This window comes from Salvia hispanica, chromosome 3 (assembly GCF_023119035.1).
Source record: "Salvia hispanica cultivar TCC Black 2014 chromosome 3, UniMelb_Shisp_WGS_1.0, whole genome shotgun sequence".
In the NCBI taxonomy this organism is placed as follows: domain Eukaryota; kingdom Viridiplantae; phylum Streptophyta; class Magnoliopsida; order Lamiales; family Lamiaceae; genus Salvia; species Salvia hispanica.
Window position 1 is genome coordinate 42041419 of NC_062967.1, and position 18573 is coordinate 42059991.

At 34.0% G+C, this 18573-nt stretch overlaps 1 protein-coding gene and 1 long non-coding RNA gene across 2 annotated transcripts; both read left to right on the forward strand.

The window, feature by feature from the left end:
• Positions 1–6773: 6773 nt before the first annotated feature.
• On the forward strand, positions 6774–9364 carry LOC125215912. The gene is made up of 3 exons (XR_007175320.1): positions 6774–6892; positions 8080–8199; positions 9237–9364. It is a non-coding gene; the product is annotated as an uncharacterized LOC125215912 (long non-coding RNA).
• Positions 9365–15189: 5825 nt separating this feature from the next.
• Positions 15190–18085, forward strand: LOC125215838 (cytokinin dehydrogenase 7). The gene is made up of 4 exons (XM_048117405.1): positions 15190–16000; positions 16087–16362; positions 16917–17179; positions 17617–18085. Exons 1-4 carry the CDS (start codon positions 15344–15346, stop codon positions 17933–17935), a joined length of 1515 nt encoding a protein of 504 aa, XP_047973362.1. The 5' UTR covers positions 15190–15343; the 3' UTR covers positions 17936–18085.
• The last annotated feature ends 488 nt before the right edge of the window (positions 18086–18573 follow it).

An 18573-nucleotide genomic window follows, 5' to 3' on the forward strand; every position in this document is an offset into this window, starting at 1 on the left:
AGAGAGAGAGAAGGAGAGGAAGTCTGTGACAAGATAAAAGGGGAGGGGACCGGGTTGTCTGTCGGGTTGGATTCGACCCGTTTGTGAAGATTCAAAACTTTCGTATTCTACATTTCATTTTCTTAACCGAGAGTTGAATGGGACATTTCATATACAAGAGTTCATTGAAAGGTCTCAATTTTAGTAAAAGGATGTTTTTTCATAATTGAATTAAAGTAGTGAATGTGATTGGACAAAGTTTTGTTTTAAATAATTGAAATTTTGGTGAGTTATTTTTAATGTTTTTTGGATTTTTTTATTTCTATGAACAATTAAAACTTATGCAACAAAAATTATCTAGTCTTGACATATCAATTGACATTATGAATTAATGTGTCAATCTAGTCATTTTTTGCTCGGAGGTCATGTATAAAAGTTACCTAGGAAATATCAACAATGGATGGGAACATATTTAGTGATTTTACCATATTAATTTTATTTACAAAACATTAATATTGGCTACGTCAAATTAAGTGATTTTACGGATACTAATTCTATTTACATAACATTAATATTGTCTACGCCATATTATTGATGAAGTAAGTATTGCTCCATATATTGCGTATTTTTAAGTTAAAATGATACTAACTTTTAAGAAAGTGTGATGTGATGCTTTTGGTTAATATTATTTCTTGAACTTGGAATCTTGAATACATGAGAGCATAATTAACGCCACGGGCAGCACCGCACTTGGGTCCCGGTCCGCAGCCTGGCACGTTAGAGGGAGGGAGACGCGGCTTAGGCCGTGCCTGGTGGTCCTGGGCCGGGCCACAATTCAATTTTTTTTATTTTTTTTAAATCGAATTTTTTTGAGTTGTTGCACATACATACCTTCATATTTGTTGTATTTTCGAGTTGAGGAGAGGAGTAGTTGACGGAAATGGAAGTAGAGAAAGAAAATGAAAAAGAGAGGGGAAGAAGATGACAGATGAGGGGAAGAGGAGACGGAATTTTTTTTTGATTTAATATATTTAATGGGATGGGCTTTATATCCATTTTATGTATTTAAGTATTTGTTCAATTTTAATGGTTTGACTTTTTAATGTATTTTTTCAATTTAAATTTCTATGTTTTGTAATTTTTAATTTTCGAATGAATATTCCGTGTTATAATTTCTCAACATTTTCTATTTTACAAGTAAAATATCTTTTAGTTGTGACAGTAAGTACTCAGTTGGAGTATGGATGGGGCCTACAAGGTTATTGGAAATGTGTCCTGACCCTTAAAATTAGGGAAATGATGACATGGAGAGGACTTGGGGCATGGATCCAGGTATGTGTTAAAGATACTAGTATGAAAGAGTTTCCCGAGTATTTGGTCCTGCATTATTTTTCTTTATTCTCTCTCTCTTTCTTTGAAAATATGAACAAATTTAGTTTATAATTTAGGTCACTCATTGTTGATGGGATTGAAATAAAGTATCCATCTCACATCAATAGGTCTGATTATAACTAGTTAATTCTTCTAATTGATTTCTACATCAATCACAATAATAATACTCCCTCCGTCCCATGTTACTCGCACTTTTACTTTTCGGCACGTCACAAACTCTTTATACTATTTATAGTTTAAGTTAGAATTAATACATTTAATTAATATGTTAGATTAAGTTAAGAAGTCCTTTATAAAGTGACGTCTCATTACATTTAAAATTCTAATTTAATTACACTAAAAAATCAATCTCAAATTTACGGCCTAAAATAAAAAGTGCGAGTAATATGGGACGGAGGGAGTATATGAGGAAGTCAATGAGGCCCAATTTTAGTTGCAAAATTTAGGTTTCATTAGACTCTTTGGAATGAGAAATTGTGGATTCAATTCCGGCTATTTGCAGTCTAGTCTCTAGTGTCTCTTTTGCATGTAATTCTTGGAAAAATTTGATATCAAGATGATGTATTCGTGCGACACTGAGATTCTATATACAAAGCAATCATATCTAACAATTATTGGCGAGACATATTTATGTTGCGTCGTCATACAAATTCAATTCGTAATTATGAGCCCAACTTCTAAAACATACGTAACAAAGAGGTCAATTTCGATATGTATACTATATGAAAACGACGATTTTTCCAAAACAAGTACGTCCTTTAGACATGGTGTCATATTACAAATAGTTATGCGATCTTTCATAATTTTATTGCTACTTCATAGTACTAATTAAATATTTCATGGCCCATATAATTTATTTTATACACAAAATATATATTTTATGGTGTATCGACCATAATAACTTTAATATATATCTTGTGTATAGCAACCACAGAAATATTTGCATGACATCGTTAACTAAATTGCATGCTATGCTATTAGTATTATATTTTGTGTAATTAACACTATCGTAGTACGACAACATCTTTTTGTTGGAATTGAAAGAGATTGATAAATAGATATATAGATAGATAAATTATAATTAAAATAATAAAAATTATGTTCTCTAATTTAGGTCGTCACTATATATAGTGTAAACAAATTATGTACCTGATGTAGGGGTGATGTAGGGGAGTGATCAATTGCTAACTAATTAGCAATCTCAAATTAAGACTAAATCTTAGTCATTATATTAGAAGATCTAGTGGTTGAAATAATTCCACATGGATTATATTTTTAATTAACTCATTTTAAAATCTAAGAATGGAGATTTGGTCTTGATTTTGGATTAGGGTGTTATAAGCATTAGAATATGACCCACCCTATGCGTATATAATAACCCATTATTCTAAGTTAATACTACAAGTAGTTTGTTTTATGTATATTTTAGGAAATTATTTGTATTTCATGTCATTTTTGAATTAAAATAAAATCTAAAGTAGGTAAAGACTTTTTTTAAACGGTGTCGTTTTAATATTGAAATTAAAAAGAAACGAGAAAAATAATTTAGATGACAAGGTATATGTCTATTTTTCTTTCCTATCCCCTGAAATACCAAATCTTGTTGTTCTGATGCGATTGAGAGTTGACATAATTGTTGGTGTTACGCCCGCCCTCATGTCTCATATTGTTGTACAATTCGATCTAGTTCGATTCAACTGTTATTTTTCAAATACATTCTCGAATTTTTGAGATCAAACATGAATTGAATATCTTGAAAATAAAACTGAAGGGGAAAAAATAGAGGTTCCCAATTTTTAAGATCAAAACCTTTCTCTCGTGGTGATTGATTGAGTTTTTGTGCGCAAATCGCAATGATAGATTGGGTTAAAGGTAGAACTAATCCACCGTAAGCAAGATTTGAGATTATAGAGGAATAGAGTTGTCCAGCATGTTTAAGTGTTTGTTTAGAGAGATCAGGGCACAATCTAGGGAGGAATTGGAAAAGTTTTGAACTACGACGTATCACTTGCCAAATCCAAATCAACATCACGACCAGCCATGTAAGACGACGTTTGTACTCAAGTAATCAAACAAGATGATAATATATGTATAGTATATGCATTGAAGTATATCAAATTTAGGATCATTTAATATTTCACTTAATTATATGAGTATATTTTATCTAGTACTATCATATTAAACGTCAGCTAATTATAAAACCGAATCCACTCCACACACAGCCTCTTGAGTACAAATCTATCCCACATCGGGTGTTTGAGGGTTTGTTGAGCACAAACCTATTTTACATCGAGTGTTGGAGGTAAGTTGGAAAGTGTATATAATTCATTTTTAATCCCAATTAATTTGAGGTCTTTTTGGGAGTGACCCAAAAACAACCATGTGGACTTAACTCAAAGCGGACAATATGTTACGGTCAACAATCCCAACACAACCTTTGACAAATTCATAGTATTGATACGTTTATGATGTATAGTCCCTCCAAAACTACTACTACTAATACAATGAACCTCATGCCAATTACACGTCTAGTTAATAATTTTGTCGACTCATTTTCCCTTATATTTTTTAAAACTCATGTCCGATCAAAATGTGTGAAGGGACGGAGAGACTATCATCCTAGCCGGGACGGATCAGATAAAGTAATTTAAAACTCAAAGTACTCTCTCTCTCCAACTAAAAATAAAACGATTCTTAAAATAGAAACAACATCATATATCTACTTTTTCATTACTTTTATTTCTCTTCTCATGAACTTATAAATCAATTCTATACAAAATTTGATATCGAAAAACAAATGTTTCATTTCTAAAACGAGAGGGGGGAGTATTAGAAAACAAAACCGGATTAGCAAACAACATGGAATCATTGGGTTTCACCACAAGTGCCCAAATGGAAAATGTATAGAGGGATTAAAAACAAGAATTTGAAAGTGGAGACAGAAGACAAATGGCACGTGTGGTTGTATGTGTGCGCAGCAGAGCAGGGCAGGTAACTGCAGAGAAGACATTCTGAAACGGAAAGATGGCGCACGTGAATGTGTCACTGTGCTGCTGTCTTCTTCACTGCATTAATTTCTGTGTCCACTCACTTAACTCATCCAACGCCCCACATTTGCTCTTGCTCCTCGCTCCGCTTCAGATCTCGCCACGCGTCCATCAAATATCGGATTGAGAAATTCCGATTGTCTCCTTTCGTTTCTGCATTTTCATTTTTTTATCACCCTAATAAAATTGGGAGTGTATATGCATTTTGTTTGCATACTTCTCACTGAAATAGAACGAAAATATTATTATTGTCCGTATTCGATTTGTAAAGTACTAGCATGCTCGTCTTCTATAAAAAAGAATTGTATTCTTGTCCAAAAGATCGAACACTCGATAAAAAAGATTGAATTTATAAGCAACCAAATTAATATACTACTACTGTATTGTGGTTTATTTTATTTATATTTTCTACTTATAACAACTTGATAATACTTCCGGTTTCTATTTGAAAATAGAAGCTAACAACCTTTAATTCTTACTTATAATTCTGTTAAAAAGAAGAAGTAGCTATAACCGTATTTTTAAATATTTAATTCAGAAAACATGTGTTTATGCGATTGGCCCATTTTGATTTCTGCATAATTTGGGGCAGTCTGATTTGTTTTTACCTGTTGGCCCATTTTAATGTGCGACTAGTTTGTTTAGTGTGATATGTTTTAGCTTTATGATTCGTTTAGTATCATAATTTTGTCTTAAAATGATAAATATAGTAAGATGGAGCTTCATAGCTAAAAGATTACATGTAGCCACATTGATCTCCCCTTTTTTGTTCATTTTCGTCTTCTGTTAAATTCTCTAAATTCTGTCCCACATCGACTTGGTGATGATCCAATCTAATCTATATAAGTGTGGATAACCCTTCCCCTTATGAGGCCTTTTAAGGGGTGAGTGACCCATTTCTAATATCTTCATCTTCGTCTTCGTTTCATATCCGGCCACTAAATTTGAATGTTAAATTCATGTTTAAGTAGTGTCTGATTTTGGTATTTTCAAGTGGTGTTTCTTAGGATGTAGAACAGTTATAAAAGAGAATGCCTCTTATTGCTTGTATTCTAAATTCTTTATTTCCCAATTAATGGGAAAAAATGCATGTTTCATATGGTTTGTCATTTATCATTATCTATTGCTTCAATTCATAGAAAATAGTGGATACTATAACAAGCAATCCTTCTTCTACAATGTACATATGTACATGTACATTGGTTGGTAAACTAATGGTTACAAATTATCATTGAGTCGACGCCTTATAGAATTAGTAATAGGATATTCTCAACCTAGATTGATGCAGGAAGTCTATCATGAATGGTTGTTGATGTCGATCCTGATGTAGAGATGGTGGAGGGCGATTTCCTCATTATTCCAAATTTCCTTTATTTGTGATTTGCTTTCCTAGTTAATAAAATTGGTCCTATTACCAATTAGGATTTCATTTTGATTAATTCCTTTTATTTTATTTTGTTCTAGTTGTATTTTCTTGTACCTTAGAACTAGTCCTATATAAAGGTCATAGTGTCAATGACGAAACAAACATCCATGATCAAATTGTTGAGATTTTTAGTAATTCAATTAGAGCATCCACAGTGGGGCGCTCTAAAGCCCGTCCTATGCATCGGGATTCGGGCGCGCCTTAGGGCGCCACTGCAGCACACTGCCCTATGCGATTTCCTTCATCCGCGCCCTATGCATCGTCCGCGGACTATGCACACATTTTTGCATAGTCCGGCCTATCGTCCGCCACATTGCAAGGGGGGTAAGGACTAAGGACGATAGTCCGGACTATGCACACATTTTTCATTTTCTTAAATTTTTTTTGTATTTTCTTCACATATATCACCAATTTTTTTTACTTCATTTCACCTTTCACTCCACTCTCTTCCCCATCTCAATTTCTCTCTAAATTCAATAATGAATTCCGACGATTTTCATATTTGCAAGCATAAAATATAAAAAATAAATACTGACGATAGGATATGCCTTTAATTTGTGGTGTGTTTATATATTTATTCTTGCTAATTGTGTAACATCCCATAATTTATCTTAGACGAAATGTACTATTTCGATATGAAATTCACCAAATTAGGTTTTATATTTGTAATATTATTAAATGGTGGATAAACATACTTTAATTCCTAATATGTATATGTATGTGTGTCTCGTGTAATATCAAATACCTTAACTACTTAAATATTAAAGAATAATCTAGAATGGTTATGGAATATGGCTTGTAAATTTAAGGAAAATTCTAGAGAATATGTGTAATGTTTTACTATTTGCCATTTGTCCAAATTTTTAACCACACATTTAATTAAATATTAGGAAATACTTTTATGTATTAGAGCTACATTTGTTTTCTCCTTGTTTTTGTTTTCCATCCGGCAAAACCGCCGTTCATCTCTTCCCCAACCTCCATATCTATTTTCTTCCAATGTTGATCAATATATATATCGATTTGATTGAGTACTCATAGCGTTGAGGTAACTTTCTCTTACTAATCTTATTCTATAGTATGAAAGTTGATGAAATATTGAATTGAAAGGTTGAGGGATTTTGTTAGGCTGTGAGGGAGGAGAATGGTGACATGAATTGTTTTGATTTATCGCTAAATATGTGATTACTAGATAGATTATTGCATGTTTTGATCTCTCTTTTAAAAACTGGTGAAGTCTTAAATGAAAATTGAAAGTAAAAATTAGGTTTCTGGTTTTGATAGTTAGACGTTCAATCTATATGAAGTTTATGGTTTATGGGATGATTAAAAGTGAATTGATACAAAATTTGATTTTAGAGGTTTAAATCCCCTGTTTTTCGGTGACTTGTTCTGAATTGTTTAGCATGTTTAGGACAGTGAAAACGGTGGTTTAATAATTTTTAAAACAACATTGATGTATCTAGTAGTGCCCTGAATAATTTGGAGATTTTAGAAGTTCCGTTAGTATTTATAATAATTGGTTTGAAAACATTGACAGAAACTGTCCATTTCTGATAGTCTGTGGGAAAATGATAATATCTCCCAAATTATTATTAATTTTTGGATGAACATTGATGCATTTTAAACTAGAGATCTTGAGGTGTTTAAAAACATAAGATCAAGCATCTAAATCCTTCCGAATGAATATAGAATGCGAATAAGGAATCAGTCCAGGACAACTGTTATTTTAGAAAATTGAGAATGAAGGGAAGACTAAGATGATATAAAAAAATAAATTTATTTTTGAGTTTTATTCAGGAAATTATGATCCAGGGTAATAGTGTGTGATTAGGTAAATTATTTAAGGAGTTTCGAAGCAAGATTAGAAATTTTAGAATATTAACCACATAAGTATTTACATTCTGGAAATAGTGGCATGGATAGTAACATAAGGTTTGATAAATTTATTAAGATAACTTAATGATATAAATTAATATGAATCTGATATGTACTTGAGATAATAATATAAAGAAGGTGTATAATTGATCTTGGAATTTATTGAAGTCTTTTGGTATTATTAAAGAATTTATGAAAATAATCCATGAATAGTATCTTGTGAATAATAACAAAATAATTAGTGATTTTAATTAAAAGGGTTAATGAAACAAAATGGATACATAGTGAACATATAGAATAATTAATGACATAAAGAATGTATAGAATTTATAATTAATATGAGTTACTTGTGAGTAGTGCATAAGGCGGAGGATTATCGACGGTGGTAAAAAGATAGGATAAGGATTGGAAGAGAAAAGGTGCAAAGTGACTGAAACATAAAGGTGTTCAAAGGGCTTATGCTCATAAGCCCGCCAGGTAGCATGCTCAGCACTTAAATGGCCTAATTCTCTTATGTGCTTTAATGTGATTAATATGTGACATATTGTCTTGATAAATTATTATTAAGTTTGTGATAAAAGACTTATGAATTAAATATGAAAATAAGATTAGTTGTTGAATAAATTGGTATGAGCTATGAAAAAGAGTAGAATGTGATTGTGACTGTAAATATGACGTGATAAGTGTGAAAATGACTTTTTTTTTTTAAAAGTGAATATGATAAATTATATATGTTGATGAGGTGTATATGTCTGACCTGTCAGTGATGATGTCTGTCTATCTGTGATATGTCTGATCTGTCTATGTTGATGTGTTACGTTTGAAACTGTCGGAAACAAAGTATACTTGACTGTGTTTATGCCCCATGCTTGAGTGTATTCTGTGGGTACAATTGGCATGCCATAGGACAGCAGCGCTGCATTATCTGTGATCACTCGTCTTCTGGATAACCGAAGCGAGGATCGTCTCCGATCTATCTCTGAACTCTCTGTGATTCTGCACCCTAAATGGGTGGTCTGTGCGGAGTCCTCTTGAGGACAAAATCCGCGTCTGCATCTGATTCTGAGATTCTAATTCTGTCTCTGATCTGGTCCGTGTACCCTAGTCTGTCACTGAGCACTTAATGGGGCTATATGTGTTTGATTATGTGAAAATGCTGATGATTAATATACATGTTAATGTGTGAATAATAATTGGTGATATATTTTACTTTGTATTCTATCCTATTGGTTTACGAAGAGATGTATGATTATAAATCAGGTAAATTCCATGAGATAGAGGATGATGACTATTGATATGTTCAGTGATTGATATTACTCAATTGTTGGTTTCTGGGCATGTAATGGTTATAAGGGAGATGCTGCCTAAATTATGTTAGGAATAAATAAAATGATAATAATATGATAGATGTGGTAATAATTGGTAAATAACATAATAATAAGAATTGTTAGAATTTTAAGTTGTATGATTATTACTTGAAGAGGATTTTGGCTAAAGTGTTGAGTGTGCTACAGGTTAGTTCGCATTGGAGAGTACCAGTTGATGTTTGTTCATGTCTGTCGCAGCGCTGCATCCTTGGTGGGTCACTGTGCTCTATTAGAGATAGATCTTTTGAATTGTCAGTTGTGGCATGTTAGAACTATTCATGAGTTAGTTTATGTAGGTACAGTTTAAGACTACAAAATATATTCTACCTAAAGACAAAAATGAGACGTTAAATACGATAAAGGAGTGACCCTAAAAGTACATAATTTAAATTTCTATAAATTTAGAGGCCATCAATATTTATAACATGGAAACGCTGAGCCCATTTGGCTGTTAAAAGAGCCAAATATAACTATTGAAATTTGATGGGTGTGAACAATAATATGGAGCCTAGTGTTAGTGGAATAATAAGAAAGAGAAGAAAAATACTACAAATTTAGTCAAATCTTAAAAACCATGGGTCTAAACTAATTTAAAATACGAAGACTATGCATGTTGAGAGAGTAAAGAACTAAGAGAGGAGATGAGACGAAAAAAGTAGTATATAAATAAATATCAATTAAGACTAGAAAAAACAAAACTTCTAAGCGAATTTAACAAGATTTGAAATATGTAGAAAAAAACCGAAAAAATTGATGAAAGCATATATACACCTTTGTTATATGTTGTATTTTAACTCATTCAATCTAAAAGTTGACCATAGACGGTTGATCATGTCATGTTGATCATGTCATTTTCGGATGCAGGTGTTCAAAGTTTTTTTATCAAATTTGATGGATGTTCCTTTCATTAAATTAGATAAAAAAAAAAAACAATAAAAATAAACTTTGGTGTTCCCTCTAGTATGTGACAGCGTGGTCCATTTGGTAGCTTAGGAACAAAATTATATTCGAGAAGATTGTCCCAAATTGGAAAATTGAGAAGAGACTCTTACTGTGGAGGCTAGGTTTGGGGGCTAAAGGATAGTGTCCAGAGTTTTCCTTTGTACCGGAGGATATATGAGGAGTTAAACCGGGTTAGAAGATGGACTGACATCAAACATATGGCTAAGGTTGCAATCAAAGAACACTAAAAAGGTTTGTCTTGCCCTCGGTTTGTTGTAAAGATTTTTAGCCTCGGTTTGTTGTAAAGATTTTTAGCCTTGCTTTCTTAGTGGTTAGTTCTTTGTGGTGTGGGCTTTGGGTGTATGCCTGTTTTTGCTTTTGGTTGAAATCAAAGAACATTAATACTCCCTCCGTCTCGGATAATTCGTCCCACTTTTCCATTTCGGTCCGTCCCACATAATTTGTCTCATTTCACTTTTACTATTTTTGGTAGTGGACCTCATATTCCACTAACTCATTTCTACTCACATTTAATTATAAAACTAATATATAAAGGTAGGACCCACATTCCACTAACTTTTTCAACCCACTTTTCATTACAATTCTTAAAACCCGTGCCCGATCAAAGTGACCCGAATTATCCGGGACGGAGGGAGTACTTAATTTTTTCTTTGGTCTTGGTTGATTTGTACGAGGATGTTGTTAAACTCTTGGTCGTCATCTTTTGATTTAAGCCTTTTGTTTATAAAAAAAATGACCCATGATTGCGACTAGCAACATGAGACTGGGGAGAAAATAAGTGATGTTTTTTTCTTTTATATTTTTACTATATGAAATAGATGAATTTAGAAAGTGGAATTATTAAACTATTTGCCTTTGAATTTGTTAAATTATAGTATTCCCTCCGTTTCAACTAAATCGAGGTACTTCTTTTTTTTACTCATTTTGAACTCATTTCTAAAATTACCTAACAAAATCTTCATTATAAACTCACTATGGATTCCCTGGACTGGATTACTTCAAACATCATCAGCCGTACCATCACGCAAGGGCTGATCTAGTATTTATAACATGTAAACGGTGAGCCCATTAGGCCGTTAATAGAGCCCAACATAAAATATTGAAATTTAATGGGTGTGACCCATTTTCTAGACATATATACTTAATTCAGTTTTAATCTTACAAATCAGCTGATATATCTGACCCATATTTTATTTCTTTATATTCCATTTCTCTCATGAAAAATTGAAACTTTTGAAATTGTATAGTTTTTAATGTAAAATTGATAAATTAAGAGAAAATTAAAAAGAAAAATGTATTAGTAAATATGTCCCACGTTATTATAAAGAAAGAAATTTCTTTAAATAATTTTTTTTTTAATTTTAAAGGATGGACAAAAAAAAAAGTTTTTATTTTAAAAGACGACTGGAATATCTGATAATATTTGTTCGATACAAACATCATTTGCTAAATCTTGACTCGTGACCTTTTAACCACGACTGACATTTACCGTCCCATATTCATCACAACAATATATTTTAGGTAGAAATAATTCATCCGTACTCACCGTCGCATATTTTTCACAACAATAGACAGAATCGTAAATCCAATCATTTACTATTGAGAATCAAATATAAGATCTAAATAGATTCGATAGTCAGATTAAAGTCATCCTAGCTAGCTAGTTGCCCTTAGTTTCACAGCCCTTTTATATCCGGTGCTACCATGATAGTGCGGACAAATAATCATTTTTTAAATCTAAATTTTAAAAAAAAAATCACTTTTTTTGTAAAATTTCTTCTCCATCTTGAAACTAGTTGAAATTCATGTATGCAATGACGTATGCAACTAAAATATGAATATATCCATATAAATGTTTGTTCCAACTATGATATGTATTGGAAATCAGATACTAGATTTTATGGAGATTTGAGTGAATCTATACCCAATATCTATGACCATCTCCCATAACCAAGAAAATCGGAACAAGATAGTCAACCAAGAAAATCAAAACAAGATCACAAAGATTCACCCACAATTTCCCATACACATAATTATTTGTTTGTTTTAAAGAAAATGTGCAAATTGAATTAGGCTTGATTAGATTACATTGACATTTTAGCAGCCATAATATATTTAATTCGATCATACACAAAATATATTATAATGTACATATTTGAGGATTTTCGATATCCAAAATTTCGGCTAACCATGGCAAATAAGTGGAGCTATATTAAAAGTGGCTTAACCAAAAAAAAATTAAGTTGCATTATCATGTTTGATTGCATTATTTATCATAAGTCATATCAATATTCTATCATATCACAACATTTGAAAATATTAGACATAGGATCTTACTAAAACCAACCACTCAATAAATAAATCAAGTGTATAGGAGTGTGATACTAAATGAAAGGACAGGGTGACACTAATTTGACATGAGAAAAATATTTCGATATAACCAAAGACCAATTCTCTAATTATTGGACCATATATAGGTTATAGGTAAATTGTACTAATCTCTATAAATCCACACATTTTGTATTTTTTTTAAAAAAATAAAAATTATGGAGACATGAATTGATTAAATGGCAGAACCGCATCTTCTATTCTTGATCCTTTAATGATTTTGCTTGTTTTCCAAATATAATACTTCATGAGTGATAATTTTGTCTTTATAATGTCAGCATAAAGATAATCATTTTAGGTAAACATCAGGTGTCATGTTATAGTAAAATTACTTAAATAATGTGATGAATTGATGATGAGACCCCAATATAAATGATTTTCTGGGAATGGAAATCTTTTAGGGACCACAATTTTTTTAAAATTTAAATTCTCTATTGTATTTTTGTCAAATATTGAAAAACTATAAATCATAAAGCTGTAAGCATATCAAATTCATCTACGTAGGAAATCTAAAACAACAGATGCAAATCTTGCTAACTGCTCTTTTTATTTTTTAAAATCAAACAAGAAGTCAAATTAGCTGACAAAAAAAGATTTTCTGGGTTCTTGTTCAACATTCGACTGCTATATTACATTTACAACAACGTAATTTCATTATTATTTTATTTTCACAATTATTTTGGGGATTAATTTATAACCACATTTAAATAATTTAATTGATTTTTTTAAGAATCGAAGAGTGATTCTTAAATTGGCGGTTACGGCTGACGCAAATAAAACATTGGAAAAAATGGTTTGAAGTCTAGAAAAAAAATCAACTCATACGTAATGTGTATTAGTCACATAATCTTTTAAATTATTACCTTAATCTCCTTTTATCATAAGATGAGAATAAGCTGTGTCACAAGTCAACATCAACAAAAGATTATACGAGATTAAATAATACCGACCTATAACAAGTCTTAGTCAATCCATGGATTAGTATGCTAAAAATTAAGTTCCAATTAGGTACCAAATCTTGCCTTTCACTTTCCTATATAATCGACAAGATTAATCAAATCGAATTATAAAATAAGACAGATAATACAGAGGATTATAAGTTCGAATGCAACAAACTGAAACACATAAAGACAGACGTAGAGAATATTATCTTAATTCATAGTTAATTAGGAGTACGAGTATTTTTTATTTGGAAATATATTAATTCATTCATTACATATTTTTTTCTTTTAAAAAATGTATCCGAATAAGATTTAAATGTCAAAATTAAAGATTAATCTCGTTTATCTCTATATTTGTTGAAATTTAGAAACAATTTAACTATTTTTATTAACAAAAAATAACCATATTATTACTCAAGTCGTCAAGAAAAGATTGCACATTCACCGTTGACGTGTATTAGTCGGGATTGTTTACTTTTATGCTGGGGTCAAACTCCCAATAATTACTACCTCCGTCCCTCCAAATTTTGACATACTTTTACCTGACACGGATTTTAAGAAATGTAATGAAAGTGAGTTGAAAAAGTTAGTGGAATGTGGGTGTTCGGTTGCCAAGATTAAATCTTATGATTAAATATGTATCATGTTTGGTTCATAAGATTGAACTCTACTACTTAATCCTAGATTGATAGTCTCATGATTATTAGTAATGACAACCGAACGCCACCTAAAGTACTATTAGTTTTATAATAAAATGTGAGTAGGAATGAGTTAGTGGAATATGAAGTCCACTACCAAAAATGGTAAAAGTGAAGTGTGTCAAATTTTTAGGGACGGACCGAAATGGTAAACCGTGCCAAAATTTAGGGGACGGAGGTAGTATTTATTTATTATAACATCAAAATGATTATCCCTTTTTCGGGCACCTCCTTTTAAGTTTTAACATTTCTATTTAATTAACTGATTTCCAAAATAATTGTTACTGCACGAAATATATATAGCAATTTATCAAATCGAGAAATACTACTACTAGTTTTTAAACCAAAGTGCTACAATAACTTATTTTGCTAGTAACAGAGTACTACAATAACTTAAAAACAATGTTATCTAGAGCATTTGCAACGGAAAAAAAAAGGGATAGGCCACTAGAGTGAATTCCGATAGGCGGCATACTCCATTGTAGCTCTAGGTTGCCGATAGCCGTTCGGTTGTCATGACTAATAATCATGAGATTATCTATCTAGGATTAAGTTGTAGGATTATTTTAGTTGGAGGGGATGGCTATGACTAATTATCATGAGACTATCTATCTACGAATAAGTTGAGGGGGTCAATCTTATGAACCAAACATGATACATATATAATTATGAGATTTAGTCTTGTCGATCGAACACTCTAAGAGACAGAAGATACAATTATTATTTGATAATGGATGGCCGCTACTCCACCTGTTTCGCGTTCTAGATTGTATATTTGAAGAGACTGTGAGAAAGTCGTTGTCCAACTATTTCAAGATATTAATTATGCTACAAAGGCCTGTTATCCTAGCGATGAAACACCGTTGAGTTGATCAATTACATTGAGAGGTAGTGAAAAGCAGGACATATACGTGATTCTGATCGATAATTTCCGATAGTATGGATGCATAACATAATAGATCAATTTGGTCCTAATTACATGTATAATAAGAAGTGGAGTGGAGTAAATATTTAGAATTAAGTGGCAGACAGATGAGGAGAGAGCCTGATTGCATTAACTGATACACAGACACGAGAAATATTTAATCCTTTCCGTATTTATTAGAGTAATTCATTTTCATATTTACAACAAATTTAAACACAATAATTTCCCAAATACAAACAGTAGCTTCTCACGCCTCTCTCAGCTCAGCCGTTTTAAATCCCAATAATCCATTCCATTTCAAGAAAAAAAAGGGCAACCGTTTTTCTCCCCTTTCCCACCATGATTGCCTTCATCGAGCGATTCGTCCACGAAAACGACGTCGATTCATCCGATTCCGCCTCCGATTACGCCGGCGAGGTCCTCTCCGACCTCTCCGACGCCGGCCACGACTTCGGCGGCCTCCAATTCTCCAAACCCCTGGCCGTCCTCCGCCCCTCCGACGCCTCCGACGTCGCCAAAATCCTCCGATTAGCCGCCCGCTCGCCGCACCTCACCGTCGCCGCCCGCGGCAACGGCCACTCCGTCAACGGCCAGGCCATGGCCCACCGCGGCCTCGTCGTCGACATGAAATCCCTCTCCCTCCCGATCCACGTCCACGCCGACGGGATTCACGCCGACGTCGCCGGCGGCGCATTGTGGGAGGACGTCCTCCGCCACTGCGTCGTCAATCACCGCCTCGCGCCGCGCTCGTGGACGGACTATTTGGGACTAACGGTCGGCGGCACTTTATCCAACGCCGGCGTCAGCGGCCAGGCCTTCGCTCACGGACCCCAGACGGAAAACGTCACGGAGTTGGAAGTCGTTACGGGAAACGGCGACGTTTTAGTGTGCTCGAAGCGGCAGAATTCGGAGCTCTTTTTCGGCGCGCTGGGCGGACTCGGGCAGTTCGGGATTATCACCCGCGCCCGAGTCCTTCTCCAACCCGCACCCGATATGGTAAAAAAAAAATTACCAAAAAAAAAGTAAAATTGAACAAATACGTGATTAATTAATTTTATTTTATGTGGATGATTGTTAATTAGGTGAGGTGGATAAGGGTGGTGTACACCGAGTTCCGTGACTTCACCCGGGATGCCGAGTCGCTGGTGACTCGGCCCGATGGGGACACGTTCGACTACGTCGAAGGTTTTGTCTTTGTCAACAGCGACGACCCGGTTAACGGGTGGCCGTCGGTTCCGCTAGACCGGTACGGGTCATTCGACCCGGGCCGATTCTCCAACTCAGCCGGTCCGGTTCTCTATTGCCTTGAGGTGGCCTTGCATTACAAAAATGAGGATTCCCCTTCCACAGTTGACACGGTAAATAAATCCTTTTTTTTTTCTCCCAATTTTGCAATAATAATTGGGTAATTGGATTAGTGGGTGTGGGCCAATGGTAAACTAAGGGAAAAATAGACTTAGTTTTGACCTAGGTGTCTGCTAATTGGGACCTCTCTCTCGATTTTTGATGTTGACATGGAAGCAAAAATTGGGCCCCACACCCCCCCTCCCTCGTAGTAGTTAAAATAAAAAGAAGTCAAAAAAGGCCCTCCGCCACTTGTCCTAACCACCGCCGCGGCGGAGACAAAAAAATAGAGGTGGTGAAAACTGACCACACGGCGAGGTATGTATCTTCCATTGGATTTTCTGACAGCATCAAAGGTTAAAGTGGCCACAGACTCCGGTCCTTATTACGAGATTGACACTGTACTTCCCCTCTGACTACTGCCCCTCCTTAGTGTGTGTGGCAAGATCTTGCTAGGGGTAAAATAGTCATTTCACACCACCCAAATTACCAAATTTATAGCTTTCCAAAGCTAACGTTATTTCAAGGTAAATCTCTCACTTTACCAATTTTGCATTAAAACGAACAGAAAGTGGAGAGGCTGATGGGAGGGCTGAGAGGGAAGGAGGGGATGAGGTTCGAGGCGGAGTTGGGGTACATGGAGTTTCTGTTGCGAGTGAAGAGGGTGGAGGAGGAGGCGAAGGCGAAAGGTATATGGGGTGCCCCACACCCGTGGCTGAACCTGTTTGTGTCCAAAAACGATATTGGTGAGTTCGATCACGTTGTTTTCAAGAATATTTTGAAGCATGGCGTTGGTGGCCCAATGCTCCTCTATCCTCTGCTACGCTCCAAGTAAGTGCCGCCATCACTTGATGCAATTTGTGTAACGGTACTGTTTCATAATGTATGTATTCAATTTTTAATAATGTACTAACAAAGTTCTATTGTTTGTTAATTTCTGGGTTTTAACTTATAATATCACCTCAAAATTGATTGAATTGATTGGATTGTAGCACTTTTTTTAGATCATGGATGGATTAATTAACAGAAATTAAGCTGTCAAGTTCCTCAATTTTTGTAATACTATAGTAGTACTTGGGTATTTATATTTATAGATAAAAAGGAGAAGTAATGTTGCTTTCAGGTAGTGTTTATGCTATTTATGTGACGACAAAGTTATTAACTGGACAAACCACTAGCTGGTGACACCTCAATCTTTCTGCAAAAGACATAATTGCCCTTGTAGTACTATTTTTTATTTTTTTTAAAATTTTTGAGTTTGAAAATAGGTGGGACAGTCGGAAATCGGTGGCGCTGCCGGAGGGGGAGATATTTTATTTGGTGGCGTTGCTCCGCTTCTGCTCGCCTTACCAAGACGGCTTATCTGTGCATCAAATGGTTGTACAGAATCAAGAGATTCTTCAAAGCTGCACTAAACATGGGATTGACTACAAGTTGTACCTTCCTCACTACAACTCTGTAGAGGGATGGAAGCGTCATTTCGGAAATCAATGGACCAGATTTCAAGAGAGGAAAGCACGGTTTGATCCAATGGCTATCCTTGCTCCTGGCCAGAAAATATTTTCAAGAAATTGGCAGCACTCGTGATATATTCATATTATTTTTTTTTAATTTTTGTTTTGTATTGTTATATTCTGCGTGTATCTGTATTAGGTTTTAGGAGTTTTGATTTGAATTGGTGAAAGCAGAATGTAAATGAATTTGTGGAGGAAATTTTGATTTTGATTTTGATTTTGATTTTTTGTTTTGGGGTGTGATATTTTGTTTTATTTTGGGGGGGTTCAATAATGAGATGGGGTGCCAAATCCATATTTCGAATTCTAGAAAATCCAAAATGGATGGGTTCTATTTTTTTTGTCTTTGACAATCAGCCATAGTCGCAATCAATACAGTTCAAGCTCTCAATTATTAAAAATGGTGGGCTGTAAAGTATCAAAGGGCTTCTGATCTGCTAAATTTGACACTTCAAAAGCTTTCTTTACTATTATGATTGTGATGTTTTTCTAAATCCTTCATTGCTCAACATTTTATTCTACTTCTAATAATTACTCCCTCTGTCCCATTAGAAATGAAACGTTTTCCTTTTTAGTTTGTCCCATTAAAAATGAAACGTTTCCTAAAATAGAAACATCTCTATCTCTACTTTTTCATCTCTCTTACTTTATTCTCTCCTCATTTACTCACAAAATAACACTACATAAAAACTTGTGCCAATTCACAAATGT

Bases quoted from the DNA above. Each gene is read 5' to 3' on its own strand.
- LOC125215838 (XM_048117405.1), top strand. From the start codon at position 15,344: ATGATTGCCTTCATCGAGCGATTCGTCCACGAAAACGACGTCGATTCA. The intron at 16,001-16,086 runs GTAAAAAAAAAA...ATTGTTAATTAG, and splicing joins TCCAACCCGCACCCGATATG to GTGAGGTGGATAAGGGTGGT. The intron at 16,363-16,916 runs GTAAATAAATCC...TAAAACGAACAG, and splicing joins CCCCTTCCACAGTTGACACG to AAAGTGGAGAGGCTGATGGG.